General features: G+C 32.3%; 3 protein-coding genes and 1 long non-coding RNA gene across 8 annotated transcripts; 1 reads left to right on the top strand and 3 right to left on the bottom strand.

Moving 5' to 3' along the window:
• Window positions 1-1,561: 1,561 nt before the first annotated feature.
• LOC126668884 (desmethyl-deoxy-podophyllotoxin synthase-like) lies at window positions 1,562-3,325 on the bottom strand. Its single transcript, XM_050362103.2, has 2 exons — window positions 2,423-3,325; window positions 1,562-2,185 (listed from the first exon to the last, which is right to left on the bottom strand). Exons 1-2 carry the CDS (start codon window positions 3,323-3,325, stop codon window positions 1,562-1,564), a joined length of 1,527 nt encoding a protein of 508 aa, XP_050218060.1.
• Window positions 3,326-9,730: 6,405 nt separating this feature from the next.
• LOC126668890 (uncharacterized) lies at window positions 9,731-16,859 on the top strand. Of its 5 annotated transcripts, XR_008790117.1 has the most exons (7): window positions 9,732-9,952; window positions 10,290-10,383; window positions 12,108-12,168; window positions 12,267-13,032; window positions 14,480-14,598; window positions 16,594-16,664; window positions 16,770-16,859. It is a non-coding gene; the product is annotated as an uncharacterized LOC126668890 (long non-coding RNA). The 5 variants fall into 5 exon arrangements; XR_008790118.1 differs by lacking the exons at window positions 16,594-16,664; window positions 16,770-16,859 and having other exon boundaries at window positions 9,731-9,952; window positions 12,267-12,362; window positions 12,432-13,032; window positions 14,480-15,344; XR_008790116.1 differs by lacking the exons at window positions 16,594-16,664; window positions 16,770-16,859 and having other exon boundaries at window positions 9,736-9,952; window positions 12,267-12,842; window positions 12,913-13,032; window positions 14,480-15,344.
• Window positions 10,827-12,975, bottom strand: LOC126668883 (desmethyl-deoxy-podophyllotoxin synthase-like). The gene is made up of 2 exons (XM_050362099.1): window positions 12,073-12,975; window positions 10,827-11,707 (listed from the first exon to the last, which is right to left on the bottom strand). Exons 1-2 carry the CDS (start codon window positions 12,973-12,975, stop codon window positions 11,084-11,086), a joined length of 1,527 nt encoding a protein of 508 aa, XP_050218056.1. The 3' UTR covers window positions 10,827-11,083.
• LOC126668886 (cytochrome P450 71D445-like) lies at window positions 14,483-17,268 on the bottom strand. The gene is made up of 2 exons (XM_050362105.2): window positions 16,375-17,268; window positions 14,483-15,106 (listed from the first exon to the last, which is right to left on the bottom strand). The coding sequence occupies exons 1-2, from the start codon at window positions 17,266-17,268 to the stop codon at window positions 14,483-14,485; spliced, it is 1,518 nt and encodes a 505-aa protein (XP_050218062.1).
• Between the last annotated feature and the right edge of the window lie 1,727 nt (window positions 17,269-18,995).

Genomic DNA, 18,995 nt, shown 5'->3' with positions numbered 1-18,995 from the left:
TGCAGGGATAGTTCCAATTCAGAAAGGGGACAAATTCAGTGAAATGCAATGTCCAAAGAATGACTTGGAACGTAAGGAAATGGAAAATATTCCTTATGCATCAGTAGTTGGCAGTCTGATGTATGCTCAGACATGTACTCGGCCAGATATCAGTTTTGCTGTTGGAATGTTAGGCCGATATCAAAGTAATCCAGGAATGGAACACTGGAAAGCTGCAAAGAAAGTTCTTCGGTATTTACAAGGCACTAAGAATTACATGCTCACGTATAGGAGATCAAGCAGTCTTGATGTTATAGGTTACTCAGATTCAGACTATGCCGGATGTGTAGACTCTAGAAAATCTACATTCGGTTACATGTTTCTGCTTGCAGGTGGAGCAGTTTCATGGAAGAGTGGTAAGCAGTCTGTCATTGCTACTTCCACTATGGAGGCCGAATTTGTGGCATGCTTTGAGGCCACAGTTCATGCATTGTGGTTGCGGAACTTTATCTCAGGGTTTGGTATTGTCGACAGTATAAGCAAACCGCTGAGAATGTATTGTGATAATTCCGCAGCTGTTTTCTTCTCTAAAAATGACAAGTACTCTAAAGGTGCTAAGCATATGGATTTAAAGTACTTGTCTGTTAAAGAAGAAGTGCAAAAACAGAAAGTGTCAATTGAGCATATAGGTACTGATCTGATGGTAGCGGATCCGTTAACTAAAGATTTGCCGCCCAAGACATTTATGGGTCATGTCGAACGTATGGGTATTAAGGACAAGTCCTTGTTAACATGATAGTTATGAAGTATATATACTTTATGGTTTTGTTTGCTCATATTACAGTGACATTTTGATGATATCAATTATGGTTGTGTTTTTGCTTTGTTCACTTGTTGTTTGTATTATGGTATACATTATGGTTTTCATAATGACAGGTGGTGTCTGTAAAAGACAATAATAGTTGAGGCTTACAGTGTTCCTCAAATTATGGTTTTCTTTAAGTTGGATTGTTGCGTAATACATGGAAGGGATTATGTCGATTAAATGACTTATGACCATCATGATTCCAACAGTTTAACTTAAGTAAAGATGATGACTTGAAATGTTCAACGTAAAGTGCGCATCTTAAAGTAGTTGTATCATCAAGTCGTCTACATGGGTCAAGTGGGAGAATGTTGGACTTATTTAATTAATCCAATTATGGCCCATGTGACTTATGGCTAATTCTAACAGTACGGGCCCAATGTGATGGTTGTTGGGCTTAAGGGTTAGAATTAGGGTTTCAATCCCTTCACCTCTCCCTTATATAAAGTCACCTTAAAGTGAAAAGAAAAACACGTACAATACAAAAAAATTACAGCAGTTTTCTAATCATCAAGAAAACAAGAACGGTTAAAGGAAGAGAGGCGAGAAATTCGTTTATTGATCGAAGAAGAAGGTTTCCGCAACAAAGATTATCTTCGATCTATCCACTAAGGTTTGAAAGCATGGAACAAGGTATGTAAATATATGGCTGAATTAAATTGCGTTATAGATCTTGCAATTATTTGATTTAGGTTAAAAGTATTTTGCTTACAGAGGTTACTTGGCAAGTGGAGGAATGTATGGCGTAGCAAGTAAATGAAGATCATTTTTCCTCTTCACTACAGATCCAAAAACTTCATCCATGTCAAGAGTTTCTGGTTCCACTCCATTGGGTAGTTTCCAATCAAAATGGTATAACAACTGTGCAAGTGGAAACTCGACATTAGCTATGCCGAACAACAATCCTGGACAGACCCTTCTTCCGGCACCAAATGGGAGAAATTCAAAATCAGTCCCCTTATAATCAACCGAGCAATCTTGAAATCTCTCTGGATAGAATCTTTCAGGTTCCGGCCAGTATTCGGGATCTCTTCCAATTGCCCACGCATTCACAATCACCTTGGATTTGACCGGAATATCATAACCACTAATCACACAGCTCTCTATGCATTCTCTTGGAAGTAATAATGGAGCAGGAGGGTGTAATCGCAAAGATTCTTTGACGACTAACTTTAAGTAGTTGAGTTCGTGGAGTCGGTCTTCATGAACATTTCCTTCAGTTGCAAAAACCTTCCTCACCTCTTCTTGTGTTTTTCTCATCACTCTTGGATCTTTTAGCAGCTCAGACATTGTCCATTCTACTGCTGTAGTTGACGTGTCAATACCGGCATTGAAAATGTCCTAAAGTAAGACATTGTGTACATTAGATGAAGAACACAAATTTTGATTTATGAAGAAACCGAATCACTTCTGATATAATTTTGCACATGTAGCCATCTGAGCTAGTTGATATATGTTTTCATGTATTATAATTTCTTTTACATTCAATATTGAACTATACATTTTGCCTATTTTGAACTATGTTGTAAGTAAAATGATTAGTATAAATGTTTGGCCTGAAGGGATAGATGTACTGACCACAAGGATTGCTTTTATATTATCGTCTGTAATAGGGATATCAAGGTTTCCTTGCTCCTGACAGTTGAGAAGGACATCTACAAAATCTTCTTCATCATAAGCACCTGGTATTGCTGCTGCCCTTTTACTTCTATGATCATCAATGATGCTCTGGTATATATTATCTGCCAGTTGATGAAGTTTCTTAAGCCTAGGCACCGTTCGGCTCAGCCAGTGGAGCAATTTGATGGAAGGATACAGATCAGCAAGAGCAAAACCTCCAGCTGCTTCTGCCACTTTCTTGGCAATTGGTATTAAAATTTCTTCTCCCTTCCATATCTTACCAACCGCTGCTCTTGAAATAATGCTATAGCTCACAGCACTGAACATCTTGCCAAAGTTGATTGGTGATCCTGCTGCACTCGAAGACAAGGATCTCATAAGTTTCGATACTTCTTCTTCCCTTATTGATCTAAAGGACTGCACGCGTCTTGCAGTTAGTAGCTCGAGCATGCAAATTTTTCGCATCTGTCTCCAATACTCTCCGTATGGTGCAAATATGATGTCTTTGTTATTGTAAGTTATAACACTTGCAGTTACAAGAGGAGGCCTATTAGCAAAGATGACATCATGGGTTTTCATCACTTGTTTAGCAATTTCCGGCGAAGAAACGACGATATTACTAAGCTCACCGAGCTGAAGATGCATGAGAGGTCCATACTTGTTGGCCAAGTCTCTAAGGCGGCGATGGGGTAGAGAGCCAGCTAAATGGTGCATGCTTCCTATTATAGGTAGCTTCCATGGACCTGGTGGAAGATTTGGAATTGAGTTGCTGATTTTTGATTTCTTCCATATTCTGAATACCATAAACATAAAGAGGAAGAAGGTTAAAAGGATTGGGAAGTAAGAGAATTGGTATTCCATGGAAAAGAAAGTGAATTTTCAAGAAAATAAAACAAATTGCAGAGATGTTTTGAGATTAGTGAACTTATGATTCATTTAACAACTGACAGCTTTGAATAATATAGTAATTCTTTTAACCAACTGTTGATCACTAAATGGTTTAGTTTTATACACATTTATCATATTGCAGATTTGAAGGTACAAATTAGGGCTGTAAATGAACGATAAAAGGTCGGTTTATGTTTGTTCGTATTTTAAATGAACCGAGGGCGGACTTAATTTTATATCCATTTATTTAAACTGACTGAACATAGTGGTGTTGGACTTTACGTTTACGAACACTTCATATATTAGCTCATTTAATGTTCTTGAACAAACTCGTATATAAGCTCGATAAAAAGTCCGCGAACATGCTCGTACAGAAGTCCAATAAAGAGTTCACGAACAGCCTCATATAGAAGTTCGATTAAGAGTTCGCGAACTAACTCGTATTAAAATTAAATACAAAATATATTTTTAGTTCATTAAAATTAAATAGTTTTACTAGAAGTATGTAGTTTTTATTTATGTTTCGGATTATTGTTTATGGTGATTATGTTTTTTTTGTTAATGATGTCTGGTAATTGTTGGTTCGGTTTATCAGTAGTATTTTAAAATTTATTTCTTTAGATAATTAGTATGTGTTTAAAAAATTAATTATTCAATATAATTTTTTAATGTTCAGCTCGTTTTCGTTTGTTTAACTGCTAAATAAGTGGAATTTGTTTTCGTCCGTTTAGCTGTTAATTGAACGAGCTCATGAACAAGCTCGTTAAGTACTAATCAAGTTTGTTCGTTTACCAGCTAAACGAACGAATATGAATTGAACATAAACACTATAAATTTTAAATGAGTTGAACATGAACACCTCCGTTCAAAGTTCGAAAGAATATAAACCGAATATGAATATCTTTTTCATGTAACGATCTGGTCATAAACACCTTAAAATTCGGCTCGATTCGGTTTATTTACGGTCCTAGTAGAAATAGACAAAGATTAAAGCATGCTCTCGAAATCCCATGAAGAAAGAAAGAAAAAAGGGACTCTCAAAATAATTGTAAATATAGCTTTTGACTATTCTATTTGCAGCCTTACTTATTTGATCAAAACGAATCTATATACTATATCAATAATAAAATCGTGAGCCATTATTTTCCATGACTTATCACCCACTCTTTATCAATTACCTCACTATAAATTCAACATTTTTATTTTTCAGGACTCTTTTTCCAGTGCTGTTATTTTCATGACTCTTCTCCTATTCTTTATTTTTTTTTAGAGGATTCTTTAATTTTATTAACAAATTCAAAAATGCATGTAATTTTTCTTCCTCAATTAATGAGGCCCATTATTCTCTATTTAAGTTTCAAAACTCATATACTTTTGCTCCTCATAAATTCATTGATGCTAGATTAAGGTTATGTATTTTTAATTTTTCTTAAAATTCATACTCCCAACCTAAATGTTTAATTTAATTTTCAATAAGCACGTATATTCCCTTCTTGGTCAGAAATTTCAAGCAGCCTACAATCAATGTTAAATTCTATACCTTTTTTCTTTAATGAAGATTGAATGAGAAAAATATCACTTGGACATCTCAGTTTGGCTGGCACCTCCTTAATTAGTATTTCATCATCTGACTTTTTCACCCAAAAGAACATTATTAATAAAAACCAAATCAATTACAAAAGATTAGTTAGAAACCAGTGTTTTAAAGGCCAAACCGGTGAAGCCACCGGTTCTCGATTCAACCGGTAATCGGTTCGACTTCGGTTCAATGATTTATTTTTTTAAATAAAGATATTAAAATTAGCGATGGATTTTTCCGCCGCTAATTTTTTTTGTCCAATTTGACCGGTTCAATTATTGGTTTGTCCGGTTGGATTCCGTCCAATCCGGTCCAACCCAGCTCGACCAGAATTTTGGTTTTTTGCTGTTTTAGAACCGCATAACTGATCGAATTCCGGTTTGACCAGACAATCCGGTCCGGTTTTTAAAACACTGTTAGGAACTATACTACACTTTAATGGTTAAATTCTAGACCTCAATTGCCTCTTTATTGCTGCCAACATCATTGAAACATAAATTCTTCACTGCTATTAAATTAGAAAATAGAAAGGTGAAGTTATCCGAAAAACAGTTCTACAAGGTGGACTTAATGACATATTTGTTTATTTTGCTTCATGCATTCTAGTCATTTAATCTATATTTAGTACACAACCCTTACTTTGCTTCGGGATTGACAGATAATCAATTAATAAATGCTTGGTATGCTTTAATTAATGATCCAATACTGTCTTGAAAAACTTATATAGTTAACTATTCCGGTGATAGCAAATATTGATTATAAACTTATTTGGATTGATAATGCAAAATAAAGTATAATTCAATATATATAATATAATACTGAGAAAAAAAAAATATTTATTAATCCAAATTTAAAATATTCTTACATCATAAACTTTATATAATTTAACAATGATACATATATCATCAGAACACATCTAAATTCCAATTAAAAAAATACATCAAAAAAATTAAAAATAAAAGAGGAACACTCTTGTGTAGAGAATGGAGGTCATAGGCTCATAGCATAAGAGGCTTTTGAGATGATCTGCATTAATATATGCGGGTATAAGAAAAAGAAAGAAAAAAGAAAAAATGAAAAAAATAGTAAATGATGCATGAATATAACAAAAGTAGTGCACTTCAAGAGGAAAAGTTGCTAAAAAATGTTGGACTGCAAAGAATAAAATAAAGGGCAATGCTATTTGGCCCGAATTTCAGTGGACACAAAATGACCAGAATAATTATAAATTGCAAATCAGTCTCTTTATTTATGATCTTTCTAATTGTACTCAAATATGCACAAACTTTTAAGTGTACTAGTAATTACTCCAAATAATGGCACGGCAAACAAAGAAGACATCAACATGAATATTTATAAACGGAAAACTTCATTATCAGGTTCTTACATTATTTCTTTTTATTTTAAAACACCCTTATATTTGATAATTTTAGTAAGTAGTCCCTATATTATTAATTAAAAATATCCACATTGTAAAGACCAACTGAAATAAAAAAAATTAAAGATTTTACAAAAATTTGAAAAATAGTGTACATTTAATATATTATATTTTTACTTTATACAAAACATAGCCTTATTTTAGTAGTTTACAGATTGTAAATGATTATGAAAAAGTAAAAATTATTTGTGAAACATTTGAAAATAGGAATAAATTTTATCAAAATTAAATATTGAATAATCAAAATTATAAAATATTTAATTTAGTAGAGATCTAGATATATAATTTTAAGAGAGACATACTAAATTATAGTAACATATTCAATAAAAGAAAATTTTAAATAATTCAAAAGCAATAAATAATGATAATATGTCGTCATTGTAGATAAGTAGAATACAAAATTAACATTTGAGCTAGAATAAAAAAAATAAATGATCAAGTCAATGTGTGTGCAAATTAGGAGCATGAACAAATCGAGTTGAATCTAAGCTAAATTCAAATTCAACCTCTCGAATCTCAACTTGTTATACAAGCTTGATGTCCATCTCAAACGATATCTGACTTGAGGTCAATAAAAAATTAAGAAAAAAATATCACAGTCGATGTATTTTAATGTTTTTTTAAATAAAATATATACTTTAATCAATTAAAATGATATACATTTAAATAAACAAATAAAAAAATAATATAATAATTTTTTTTTACTTTATGTGTGTAAGAGGCTCGTGAGTCTCGCAAGTCTATTAAATTGATCCACGAGCTTGACTTGAATTTTTTAAAGTGATCTCGAATAACTACATGCTATACATATAATAATTTTATAAATATAAATATTAAGGCCATAATAGATTTTAATAATTATCTTATAGTTTTTAATTAATAATTAAATTTTATAAGCGAAAAGGGCATTAACGTAAATGTGCATGCTCCCTCCATCTGTATTTTTATATATAGTATAGATTAAATTCTAATATAGATTCAAATAATTTTGACTCATACCAATATAAATTTAATATATTGGATGATAAAAATTAGTTTCAAGCTGGGCATAAGCCGAGGGTGAACTTGTAGTGAAAAAGGAGCAAGTGAGTTCCAAAACCGTCCTGGTGTGTCAGGTGTAGGGAACATTCCTCACTCACCTGTCAGAGGATCTTCTGTGGTCTCAGGATCAGTTACACATGAGTATGGATCGTTACAAAGTCTCGGAGCTCGTCTTTCCGATCTGGCTAGGCAGAGCTTTTATATTTCTAGTTCCGAAACTCGAAAAGAACCTCTGATCTGACGTTGTCTAATGTATACATCCGAGGTGATACTTCGACATCCTCAGTCTGGTGACCCCCCAGATCACGAGGTCTGTGAATCTGGAGTGGTCGGGTCCGACCTATGAAGGTCGTTTGCATTATACGTTTTCGGGCTCAAGTATTTGGTCGGAGTGTCCTTTGCTTGCCACAACTCGGGGTCAATCCTTGATACTAGGTCGGTAAAATGTTTGACTTAGCGATATTTGTCCTTGGCGAGGTTGCTTCGCCCCTACTAATTATACTACTATGTTATCAATATAGTAATTAAAAGAACCAATTTCATATCAATGTTTTTAAAAATTAACTTATTAAAATGGAATAAAACTAAAAATAATGATTTATTATTTCACATGATTTAATCTTTAAATGACATATTTCAATTTAATACTAAACTGTAAATTATTCATTTATAGTTGATTATAATAATAAATTTAATTTAACTAATTCCTTGTCATTAAATTATAAATTATTAGTATAAATTTAAAGCTTTTTGCTCTTTTTAATTAGATTTTTTAGAGTAGAAATATTAATTTCAAATTATTACAGCATTATGTTTTATTACTACTACTACTAATAATAATACTATTATAACTGTTATAATTATTAACTAATGAGCTTTAAAATTTCATGCACTTATTAATATTTTTTCAAAGTAAATGATTTAGTAATAATTAAATCCAAATTAACTTAATAAATAATGATATGTTTAAATAATTATATTTGGAAAAAATTTGTATTTAAATAAACTAATGATTTTTGTATGACTATAATTAAGTTTTTAAGAAAAATAATAAATTAAAAATTATACAATACAAAAAAAAATATACATTAATAAGAAATAAAAACCTATCACTATTATTTTGCTGCACTTTTCAAAAAATTATAAATTATAACTATAAAAGGGGTCACAGAGACAAAAATAAAGAGGAGGTACTATAGGGATATATTAGCCTACTCATAAATTGTGGAGTGTAAAAACCGAATTCCAAAAATATTTGAATTATGTTGCTTTGTTTCTATAAATGGACTTTGACCGAAAGTAATAAATGTTTCTTTAGCTAAATAGGTTTTTATTTGCAGTGATAACCTTATTATGTTTTTAATTTCAAAAGAACCCCTTCTGGCCAAATTGTGGCCATAATTTTCGGGCCAAATAGATTTTCCCTAAAATAAAATAACTTAGAACATTAGCTCCCCAGAATATTCCAATATAGATTTGAGTGATGAATGACCCAAATTAAATACAAATTGGATTGCAAGTCAACATAAATATTTGTAACATTATCACAAGGTAAGAGAATCAACAATCTCATGATCAATTCTTAAGTTGTAATTTAAACATATATAAACAGCTAGATGATTTCTTGAAATAAAAAAAAATTATTATATTAGCTGAGACATCTTTGACAACATAACTAATGTCTCAATTTTTTGATATACAAACTTTCTGAAAATTGATATTACTAACCTTTAAAACTTCATCATGTTTTCTTCCAAAAATGATAGTATACAACTTTTTACACAATTGAAAAATAGGAAAATGTAAATACTCAAAGATCAACGGAAAAACATATTACAGAATTCTAAGGGATAAAAAATTAACATAAAATAGGAAAATGTAAATACCCAAAGATCAATGGAAAAACATATTACAGAATTTCGATAGATAAAAAATTAACATTAAAGACCAAAATTTGTACTAATCTGCAAATAGATATGAGATGAAGCAAAACAATTTTTGAAGTTGAAATTTGGATCTTTATATCCATCGTTATTCATGTGATTTGCAATTATAATATAAATTTTAAAATTTATCAATGTCCGTTGCTGATTTTCATTTTTTGACAAATTGAAACACGACCAATCATGCAACAGTAAAAATGCTAACGTGGTTGTATATTATAAGTACACGTCAATGTTTCCTTTTATTTCGGTGTTTTGATTTGCTAAAAAATGGAAATTAGTGGCCCAGATTGTCAAGTTTCAAAATTCGTGTTATAATTACAAATCACGCTAAAATTCGTGATTTAATTTGTAATTAACTATTTTTTAATACAATGTTTTTAGGAAAAATCCCATGAGTTTAGTAGCACTGAAAAATTAAAAGAAAAAAAGAATGGAGGGAAATTAACTGATCTAAGAACACACACACAGCCACTGTTTCTTTAAAAATTCAAACATTTTCAGTTCATTCTCTTATTCTCAAAATCCATTTTCATCAAATAATAATAGCTTCATCATCTAACTAATTGCAGGTTTCATCACACCATTACTGCTAACTGGTTAGTGTCGTTTCCTTTTTGTTACAGTTATTATTGTTAATAATTTCTTAGGGTTTTGAGATTCGATTTTTGCTCATCTGATATACCAAAAGGACATGAAATTCTCACATTAAGATAATAATGCAATGCTTTTAGAATAAGTGAGTTAGGTTATTTAACTTAGTGTTCTTGAATTTAATATAATTGCATTTTATGTGAATAATTTGGTTAATTATCGGTTTGGTTCCATGGTTCGTTTCTTAATTAATTCACGCACGATTTTGGTTTCATTGAAATTCAAGTCAATCAAAAGCCAGAGTGAATTGATTCCTCTCTTCTTTTGATGCTAAATTTCCAGGTGTCCCAGAAATACGCCGGTGTGGAGCTTTTCCTTATGATCTTGAGCAATATGACCTTTCCTTGGCAGAGTCTGCTGCTTTCAACAGCTGAAGGTAATCTTTTGCTCGTAGAATTGGCTCATTTTATATGTTTGCATATGGAGCTTTAGTTTGGTTCCTGATGTTTATGTTAGAATTGGCTCATTCTATGTGTCTGCATATGGATCCTTGGTTTGGTTTCCTGATGTTTATCCTAACGTACTGGAATGAGATCGGTCTTAGCAACCGTGATTCTGTCATGTGATACCAAATATATGATTATAGAGTCTATTTTATGGTGACTAATTTATATACTCTCTCTTAGAAACTTCAGTGATGTCAAAGAATTCTGGAGTGCTTTCGGATTAGAAACTTTAGCGATGTCAAAAATTTCTGGAGTGGTTTTGGATTGTAGGAATGAGAACACGGGAGTAGCTAATTTTGGTGCTGTCTTCCTTGATCCTTTTTCCTTCTTTATTGTTAATATTTCCACTCCAAAAAGAATGGAAAAAAATAGATTTAAGAAACAAAATGAAACTAAAATACCATTGCAAATTGACAAACATTCTTTTACCTAGAAGTAAGTAACTCTGTTCACTGAAACAGAACAGGAATTTAAGAACCCAATGTAGCAGAACAGACTTAAAAGCTCATTACTATTTAGACAGGTAGGTCAATGCCACATTTACATAAATGAACATAGACAATTATTCAGATGTGGCCATAGCAGTTGACCAAATATATAAAACTCCAACTTACTCATTACCTTGAGATCTTACTTAGCAAGTGTAGGAATGTATGGCTTAGGAATTAGGCAGAGATCGTTTTTCCTCTTCACTACAGCACCAAACTCTTCATCCATGTCGAGAGCTTCTGGTTTCATTTGAGAAGGAAGTTCCCAATCAAAATGGTATAGCAGCTGTGCAAGTGGAAACTCCACATTAGCTATGCCGAACAATAATCCTGGACAGATCCTTCTTCCCGCTCCAAATGGGAGAAATTCAAAATCTGTCCCTTTATAATCAAGGGAGCAATCACAGAATCTCTCTGGATTGAATTTTTCAGCTTCCGGCCAGTAATTGGGATCCCTTCCAATGGCCCACACATTTACAATTACCCTGGATTTAACTGGAATGCCATAACCGTTAATCACACAACTCTCTCTGCATTCTCTTGGAAGTAATAATGGGACAGGAGCGTGTAACCGTAGAGTTTCCTTGACGACCAACTTTAAAAAGTTGAGTTCGTGGAGTCGTTCTTCATTAACAGTTCCCTCAGTTGCAAAGACCCTCCTAACCTCTTCTTGTGCTTTTTCCATCATTTTTGGATTTTTCAGCAGCTCAGACATTGCCCATTCTACTGTGGTAGATGATGTCTCACTACCAGCAATGAAAGTGTCCTGAAGTAAGTAAGACACTGTGCAAATTAGAGACCTGTACAAATTTTTACGTGTGAAGAAACTGATTCAATCCTAATGAAGTTTTTGGCATTATCAGCTTTCCCTGTCTTTGTCAAACAACTAGCCAGCCTAAAAGATTAAGGTTATAATGGAGCATACAAGATTCGAATTCTATACATTTGGTATGGAGGCCATGATACTATGTCAAATTAATCTCTCTGGGTGCTTATTATCCTGTTGATTTACATGGGGTTGTGCAATTTGAACGGGATTATGAACTTCATCAAGACCTTTAATATTAGTACTTACAAATAGAATCAACTATAATATTATCTTAACAGAGATGAAGGGATAGATGTACTGACCACAAGGACTCCTTTAATATTGTCGTCTGTTATAGGGATATCAAGGTCTCCCTTCTCCTGACAATTAAGAAGGACATCTACAAAATCTTCTTCATCGTAAGCATCTGATTTTGCTTCTGCCCTTTTAGTTCTGTGATCATCAATGATGTTTTGGTATATGTTATCCGCTTTATTATGAATTCTCTTAATCTTAGGCACCATCCCGCTTATCCAGTGAAGCAATTTGATGGAAGGATACACATCAGCAAGAGTAAAACCTCCAGCTGCTTCTATTAGTTGCTTTGCAATTGGTATGAAAATTTCTTCTCCCTTCCATATCTTGCCAAACGCTGCTCTTGAAATAATGCTATACGTCACAGCATTGAACATCTTGCTAAAGTTGACTGGCGATCCTGCTGCACCTGAAGACAAGGATCTCATAAGTTTTGACACTTCTTCTTCCCTTATTGATCTGAACGAGTGCACGCGTTTTGCAGTCAGTAGCTCGAGCGTGCAAATTTTTCGCATCTGTCTCCAATAATCTCCGTATGGTGCAAAAGCTATGTCTGAACAGTTATAAGTTCCAATACTTGCAGAAAGGAGAAAAGGCCTTTGAGCGAACGTGATATCGTGCGTTTTCATCACTTCTTTAGCCATTTCAGGCGAAGAAACGACGATATTATTAAGCTCACCAAGCTTAAGATGCATAAGAGGTCCGTACTTGTTGGCCAAGTCTCTTAGTTGGCGATGTGGAAGAGAGCCAGCTAAATGGTGCATGCTTCCTATTATAGGTAACTTCCATGGACCTGGTGGAAGATTTGGAATTGAGTTGCTGATTTTTGATTTCTTCCATATTCTCAGTAACATAAAGATGAAAAGGAAGAAGGTGGAAAGGATTGCAAAGAAAGAGAATTGGTGTTCCATAGCGAAGACAGTGATTCTCAAGAAAATAAGACTCAACTTGTTGATTGATATATTGAGGTTAGTAAACGCATAGATTGCGTATATTGTTGCTTGTTTAGTTAGTCATTTGATTTAAGTAGTGCATTATTGACCATGATCTCAAAGCTTTGAATATTATAATCTCTTCAAGTTTCTACGGTATGCAGATCATTAAATTTGTGCTGTAGTATTAAATTTAATACATGTTTACCATAAAATAGACTTGAGGTAGGAAAAGACAAAAGGGACAGCTTGTTCTGGCTATTCAATAACTAAAAATGAAAAATAAAATGAAGTCATGAAGTTGGTTTCATGGCACATGTGCTTGCAGGGTTTAGATTTTAACCGACTCGATATAATATATTTCACTCTCTTGGGATTTGCAACAATAAGCTTATCATAAGTGATAGTTTAATACTTTTTCCGTTTTCTTTTAAAACAGAATAAAATATTTATATAAAAATAAATTTAAAATATATAAAAGAAAATAATGCATTTAGTGTTTACAATTTCCAGTAATTTATGTTTATTGTTTATAATTTCTATCTTGTTCCCATTTATTCTGAGACGGCAAACGAATAACTTATATTTTTCCTTTCCATCATAAATCCATATATTAGCAGCTTCCATTAACATATATCCTCTACCGTGGTAAAGTTAGGAACACTATAGTAAACAGGGCAATTCCTAGCAGACGCGAACCAGCCTATATAGCGGATCAACCGGATCAGGCAATCCATGCTCTTTATTTGTCCATCTAGCCAAAATTGTATATATTAAAAAAATGTTAGTATTTTTGTCTTAAACTGTAAGCATAAAGACTAATATAACCCTATTAATTAATAAATGTTTTATAAATTGAATCATAGATTTTTTTTATTGGAAATGAGTAAATTTGAAAGATAATATTTAAAATCACCTTAACATACTAAAAAGATAAATTACTATAGACAAATACATTTGGTGAGATGGAACGGAAAAAGTAAGAAATAAACTTACTCATTTAAAAATTTACATGCGCATATAAAAATCTAATAATTACTCTAATTTAAAGAATAAAAATTTGGATAGAAATATTACTGTTTTAAAAGATTTAAATGGTTTAACTATATTATACAGAAAATAAATAAAATATTTATTAGTATCAAAATACAGAAGTGATAAACATGTTAAACTGAAAATAATATCATGAAAATGTTGTTATAAAGGGTGGAAATAGATACTATTCTCTCCTTTATGAATTGATGAATATTATATTAAAATTTTGATTTCATTAGGATTTAACCCAATGAACAAGGGCAGAAGCTAATAACCCCAACTTAGTTTAGCAGAAAATCATACTTGAAAGAAACATCATAACAATGTCGTGAAAACAACATAGGTACATTAATACATGAAGAAATATGAAACTCTACAACATGTCATTATAACAGTTAGTTTCTTTATTTCTTTATATGAAGTAACACTTATAGAATCCTTGTTGCAGGTTTTACTCGGCAAGTTGAGGAATGTATGGCGTAGCAATTGAGTAAAGATCATTTTTCCTCTTCACTACAACGCCAAAATCTTCAGCCATGTCAAAAGTTTCCGGTTTCACTCCATCAGGTAACTTCCAGTCAAAATGGTAAAGCAATTGTGCAAATGGAAACTCAACATTGCTCATACCAAACAATATCCCTGGACAAATCCTTCTTCCAGCACCAAATGGAAGAAATTCATAATCAGTTCCCTTAATATCAATTGGAGAATCTTGAAATCTTTCTGGATAGAATTTCTCAGCTTCTTTCCAGTAATTTGGATCTCTTCCGATTGCCCACGCATTCACAATTATTTTTGAATTAACCGGAATGTCGTAATCGTTAATCACACAACTCTCTCTACATTCTCTTGGAAGTACTAATGGAAGAGGAGGGTGTAATCTTAGAGTTTCTTTGATTACTAATTTCAAGTAGTTGAGTTCATGAATGCGTGATTCGTCTACATTTCCTTCTTTCCTGAAGACTTTTCTTACCTCTTGTTGTGCCTTTTCCATCACTCTTGGATCTTTCAAAAGCTCAGACATTATCCATTCTACTGTTGTTGATGATGTCTCGCTACCGCCGGAAAAAACATCCTGACATAAATAGCAGATAAAATATGCATACATAAGACTTATATCTATAAGGTATGATCTAAGAGAATGAATGCAGATTTAATGTCTTAGTGGTACCAAACTTTTGTCGTATGTTTCAGTTTGATACTAAAATTATAACTCGTATCAAATTGGTACCAAATTTTTATTACAAATGATGGTAAATAGTGACCTTCCTATTTGATAATATGGTGACTGAGTGAAGCATATATTTAAACTATGTTTTCATGTCGATTGGTATACTAGTTATCATCTGACAATGACGTCCATAGGTAGATGCCTATGATAGACAATTGTTCACTTTATAAATGTAAATTCATAAATGATATCATTATATAGGATTTGATAATATAGTTGTCCATTTTTATTGTATTTTACTTTTTTCTTCTTTACAAAATCATATCAGTATTATATTTTACATGCCTCATAAAAAATTATGGGTTAACTACTTCATGTTATAACATAGGCTTAATTCCTTAAAAAACCTTCACCTTGCACTTTTTTTCGTTTATACCCTGACCTTATAAAAATACCATTTGTACCCAATTTTAGATTTTTATGTTTCATCCTTACCCAAAAGCATTAAATTGTACTCTTTTCATTTGAAAAAGAGTTTAAAACATACTTTTTCTATTTTAGAAAATACAAATAAATCCTTAAACTTAAAAAATAATCAAATACATCCAAACAACTAATTAATTTTTTTAATTTTATAAATAATAAAATAAATTAAAAAAAATCTGCAACTAACGAGGAGCCACCGCTCCTTCTCCAAAAGTGGAGAAGGAGCGAGCTGCTCCTTCTCCAAAAGTGGAAAAGGAGCAGCTGCTCCTTCTTCACGGAGAAGGAGCGGCGGCGGTTCCTGAAATAATTTTTAAAAAAATTAAAAAAAAATAATTATTTTTAATTTTTTAAAGAAGATGGTATTTTTGTACTATTAATAATATTAATATCTAATTAGTATATAGGTTAAAAATAAAGGATTGTTTTAAACTCTTTTTCAAATGAAAAGAGTACAATTTAATGCTTTTGGATAGAGATGAAACATAAAAACTCAAAATTGGGTACAAATGGTGTTTTTATAAGATCAGAGTATAAACGGAAAAAAAATACAAGGTGGGTTTTTTTTAAGGAAATAAGCCTATAACATAAGAGTATATGAAACAAAATCTATAGTAGCTATTTAAATATGAATTGAAATATGGGACAAATGTTTGTAGTGTTTTTAACCCGAATAGAGATGCACTAACCAGGATAACTGCTTTGATGTTGTCGTCTGTTAAAGGAATTTCAAGGTTTCCATGCTCTTGAAAATTCAAAAGAACATCCACCAAATCTTCTTCATCCTTACCACCAGATTTTCTTGCTGCCCTTTCAGTTCTATGCTCATCAATGATATTTTGAAATAATTTATCTATTAATTTTTGAGCTTTCTCTAATCTCGATTTCGTTCCATCGAACCAATGAAGCGCCGGAACGGAAGGATACACGTCAAAAAGGCTAAAACCTCCTGCAGCAACTATAAATTTCTTCATAGTAGGTATGAATACATCTCCTCCCTTCCATATCTTACTGCATGCTGCTCTCGAAATGATACTATACGTCACTGCATTGATCATATTGCTGAAATTGATTGCTGATCCAGCATTCGAAGACAAAGATCTCATAAGTTTCGAAACTTCTTCTTCCCTAATTGATCGAAACGACTGTACGCGTTTTGCGGTTAGCAGTTCCAGCGTGCAAATTTTTCGCATTTGTCTCCAATAATCCCCGTACGGCGCAAATGCAATGTCTGTGTAATTATAAGTTGCGACTGTCGTAGCGAGGAGATGAGGCCGTTGAGCGAAGGTGATGTCATGGGTTTTCATGACCTGTTTCGCGTATTTAGGCGAAGAAATTACGATGCTGGTGATTTCGCCCAATTGAAGGCGCATTATAGGTCCGTATTTGCTGGCTAAGGTTCCTAGGCGACGATGTGGTAAGGCTCCGGCTAATTGGTGCATGTTGCCTATTAGAGGTAGCTTCCATGGGCCTGGTGGAAGATTTCGAGTTGAGATTTTTGATTTCTTAAGTGTTTTGAATAAGATGAAGATGAAGATTATGAAAGAAACAAAGATTGGGAAGGAAGGGCATTGGTATTCCATGGTACAGCTGACAAATTGTTCAAAAAAGAGAATTTAATTGTTTGATTTCCAAACTACAGTTCATCCGGATATATAGAGGTTACTATTTAGTACTCTTAAGTGTTCATTTCAGTTCTGAAATTGTCTTATAGTGTAGTGGAATATTAGTACTACCCAAGTTTAATATTCTCTTTTGGCCAAACCCATTTTTAAGCTATTGTACTTATAAAATTTTGTTCCTCTAGTCATTTTCCAAACTTCTACCTTTAGCTAGTCTTTATACTTAATTTTTTTATTTTTTTAGAAAAAAGAGAGTGTGCATTACATTTGCCGTGAAACGTGTGTGGAACCAAATTTACATAACTAGACACGTTGAAAAAATGGGTAAACATCATTAAGGACTTGATGAATAAAAATTAATAAGAACATAGGCTGATTGAATAAAAAAAAAGAGAAAATTACAGTAAATCACCCAAAAACTCAAAAGTTTGTATAAATCACCCAACTTTTTTTTTTTTGCAAAAATCCCTCAATTTTAAAAGATTCTTTTCATCTCTACCTTTTAATAGTTGTGATTACTATTTTATCCTTATGGTGTATTTTACCTGTTGTGTTTCCATTACACCTAATAATTTCTCCTCATTTTACATAAATTGGGCCACTTCTAACCGAACCACCACCGGTCGGACCATTATTGGCCGGACCACCGCGGTCAACGGCCGGACCACCGCGGTCAACGGCCGGACCACCGCGGTCAACGGCCGGACCACCGCGGTCAACGGCCGGACCACCGCGGTCAACGGCCGGACCACCGCGGTCAACGGCCGGACCACCGCGGTCAACGGTAGTTGAACCATTACTGGTTTGTGGTCTAACCATTTTTAATGGTTGACCAATTTTAGTTAGATAATTAAAAATTAAATAAAACACCTTTTTGTGGATGAGGGCGGTCAACGGCCGGACCACCGCGGTCAACGGTAGTTGAACCATTACTGGTTTGTGGTCTAACCATTTTTAATGGTTGACCAATTTTAGTTAGATAATTAAAAATTAAATAAAACACCTTTTTGTGGATGAGGGGATTTGAACCCTTGACCTCTTACAAGGGAGTGCTTGTGCTTTGCCATTGAGGTAAAGGTTGATTGTTGTCAACATGTACTCTATAATATATGTATATAATTGATTATAAATTTAGATTAACTTATTAGAATGAAATTAATTTATAATGCAAATTAAATATCAACTAAATATCAACTTAAATTAAATTTATTATAAATTTAATATAAAATTAGTCTAATTAAATTTATTTATTAAATATTTATACAATAAAAAAATAAAATATACATATATTTATATTTTATACAATTTATTAATACATAAGTAAAACTAGTAAAAATATTTCACTTTTTAAAATTAAAAAATATAATGGTTTAGTGGTCGTGGTTGGATATGTGATAGTGGGACCCCCGTAGTGTGCGAAAACTCAATAAAAACTCAATATAAACTCAATGACGACTTAATGTCAAATCAATGATAACTTAATGTCAACTTCATTATGTATACTATTAAAAGTAATTTATAATATTACAAATAAACTAATAGTAATCTGAAAGTAAATTATTTAATTTTTTATTAAAATAAAATAAACCGAAAGTAAATTTAATATAAGTAAACTGAATATAAACTTAATATTAACTCAATGTCAACTCAATATAAATTCAAAGTAAACTTAATGTGAACTCAATATA

This window comes from Mercurialis annua, linkage group LG2 (assembly GCF_937616625.2).
Source record: "Mercurialis annua linkage group LG2, ddMerAnnu1.2, whole genome shotgun sequence".
Classification (NCBI taxonomy): domain Eukaryota; kingdom Viridiplantae; phylum Streptophyta; class Magnoliopsida; order Malpighiales; family Euphorbiaceae; genus Mercurialis; species Mercurialis annua.
This window is presented reverse-complemented; position numbering and strand designations above follow the sequence as displayed.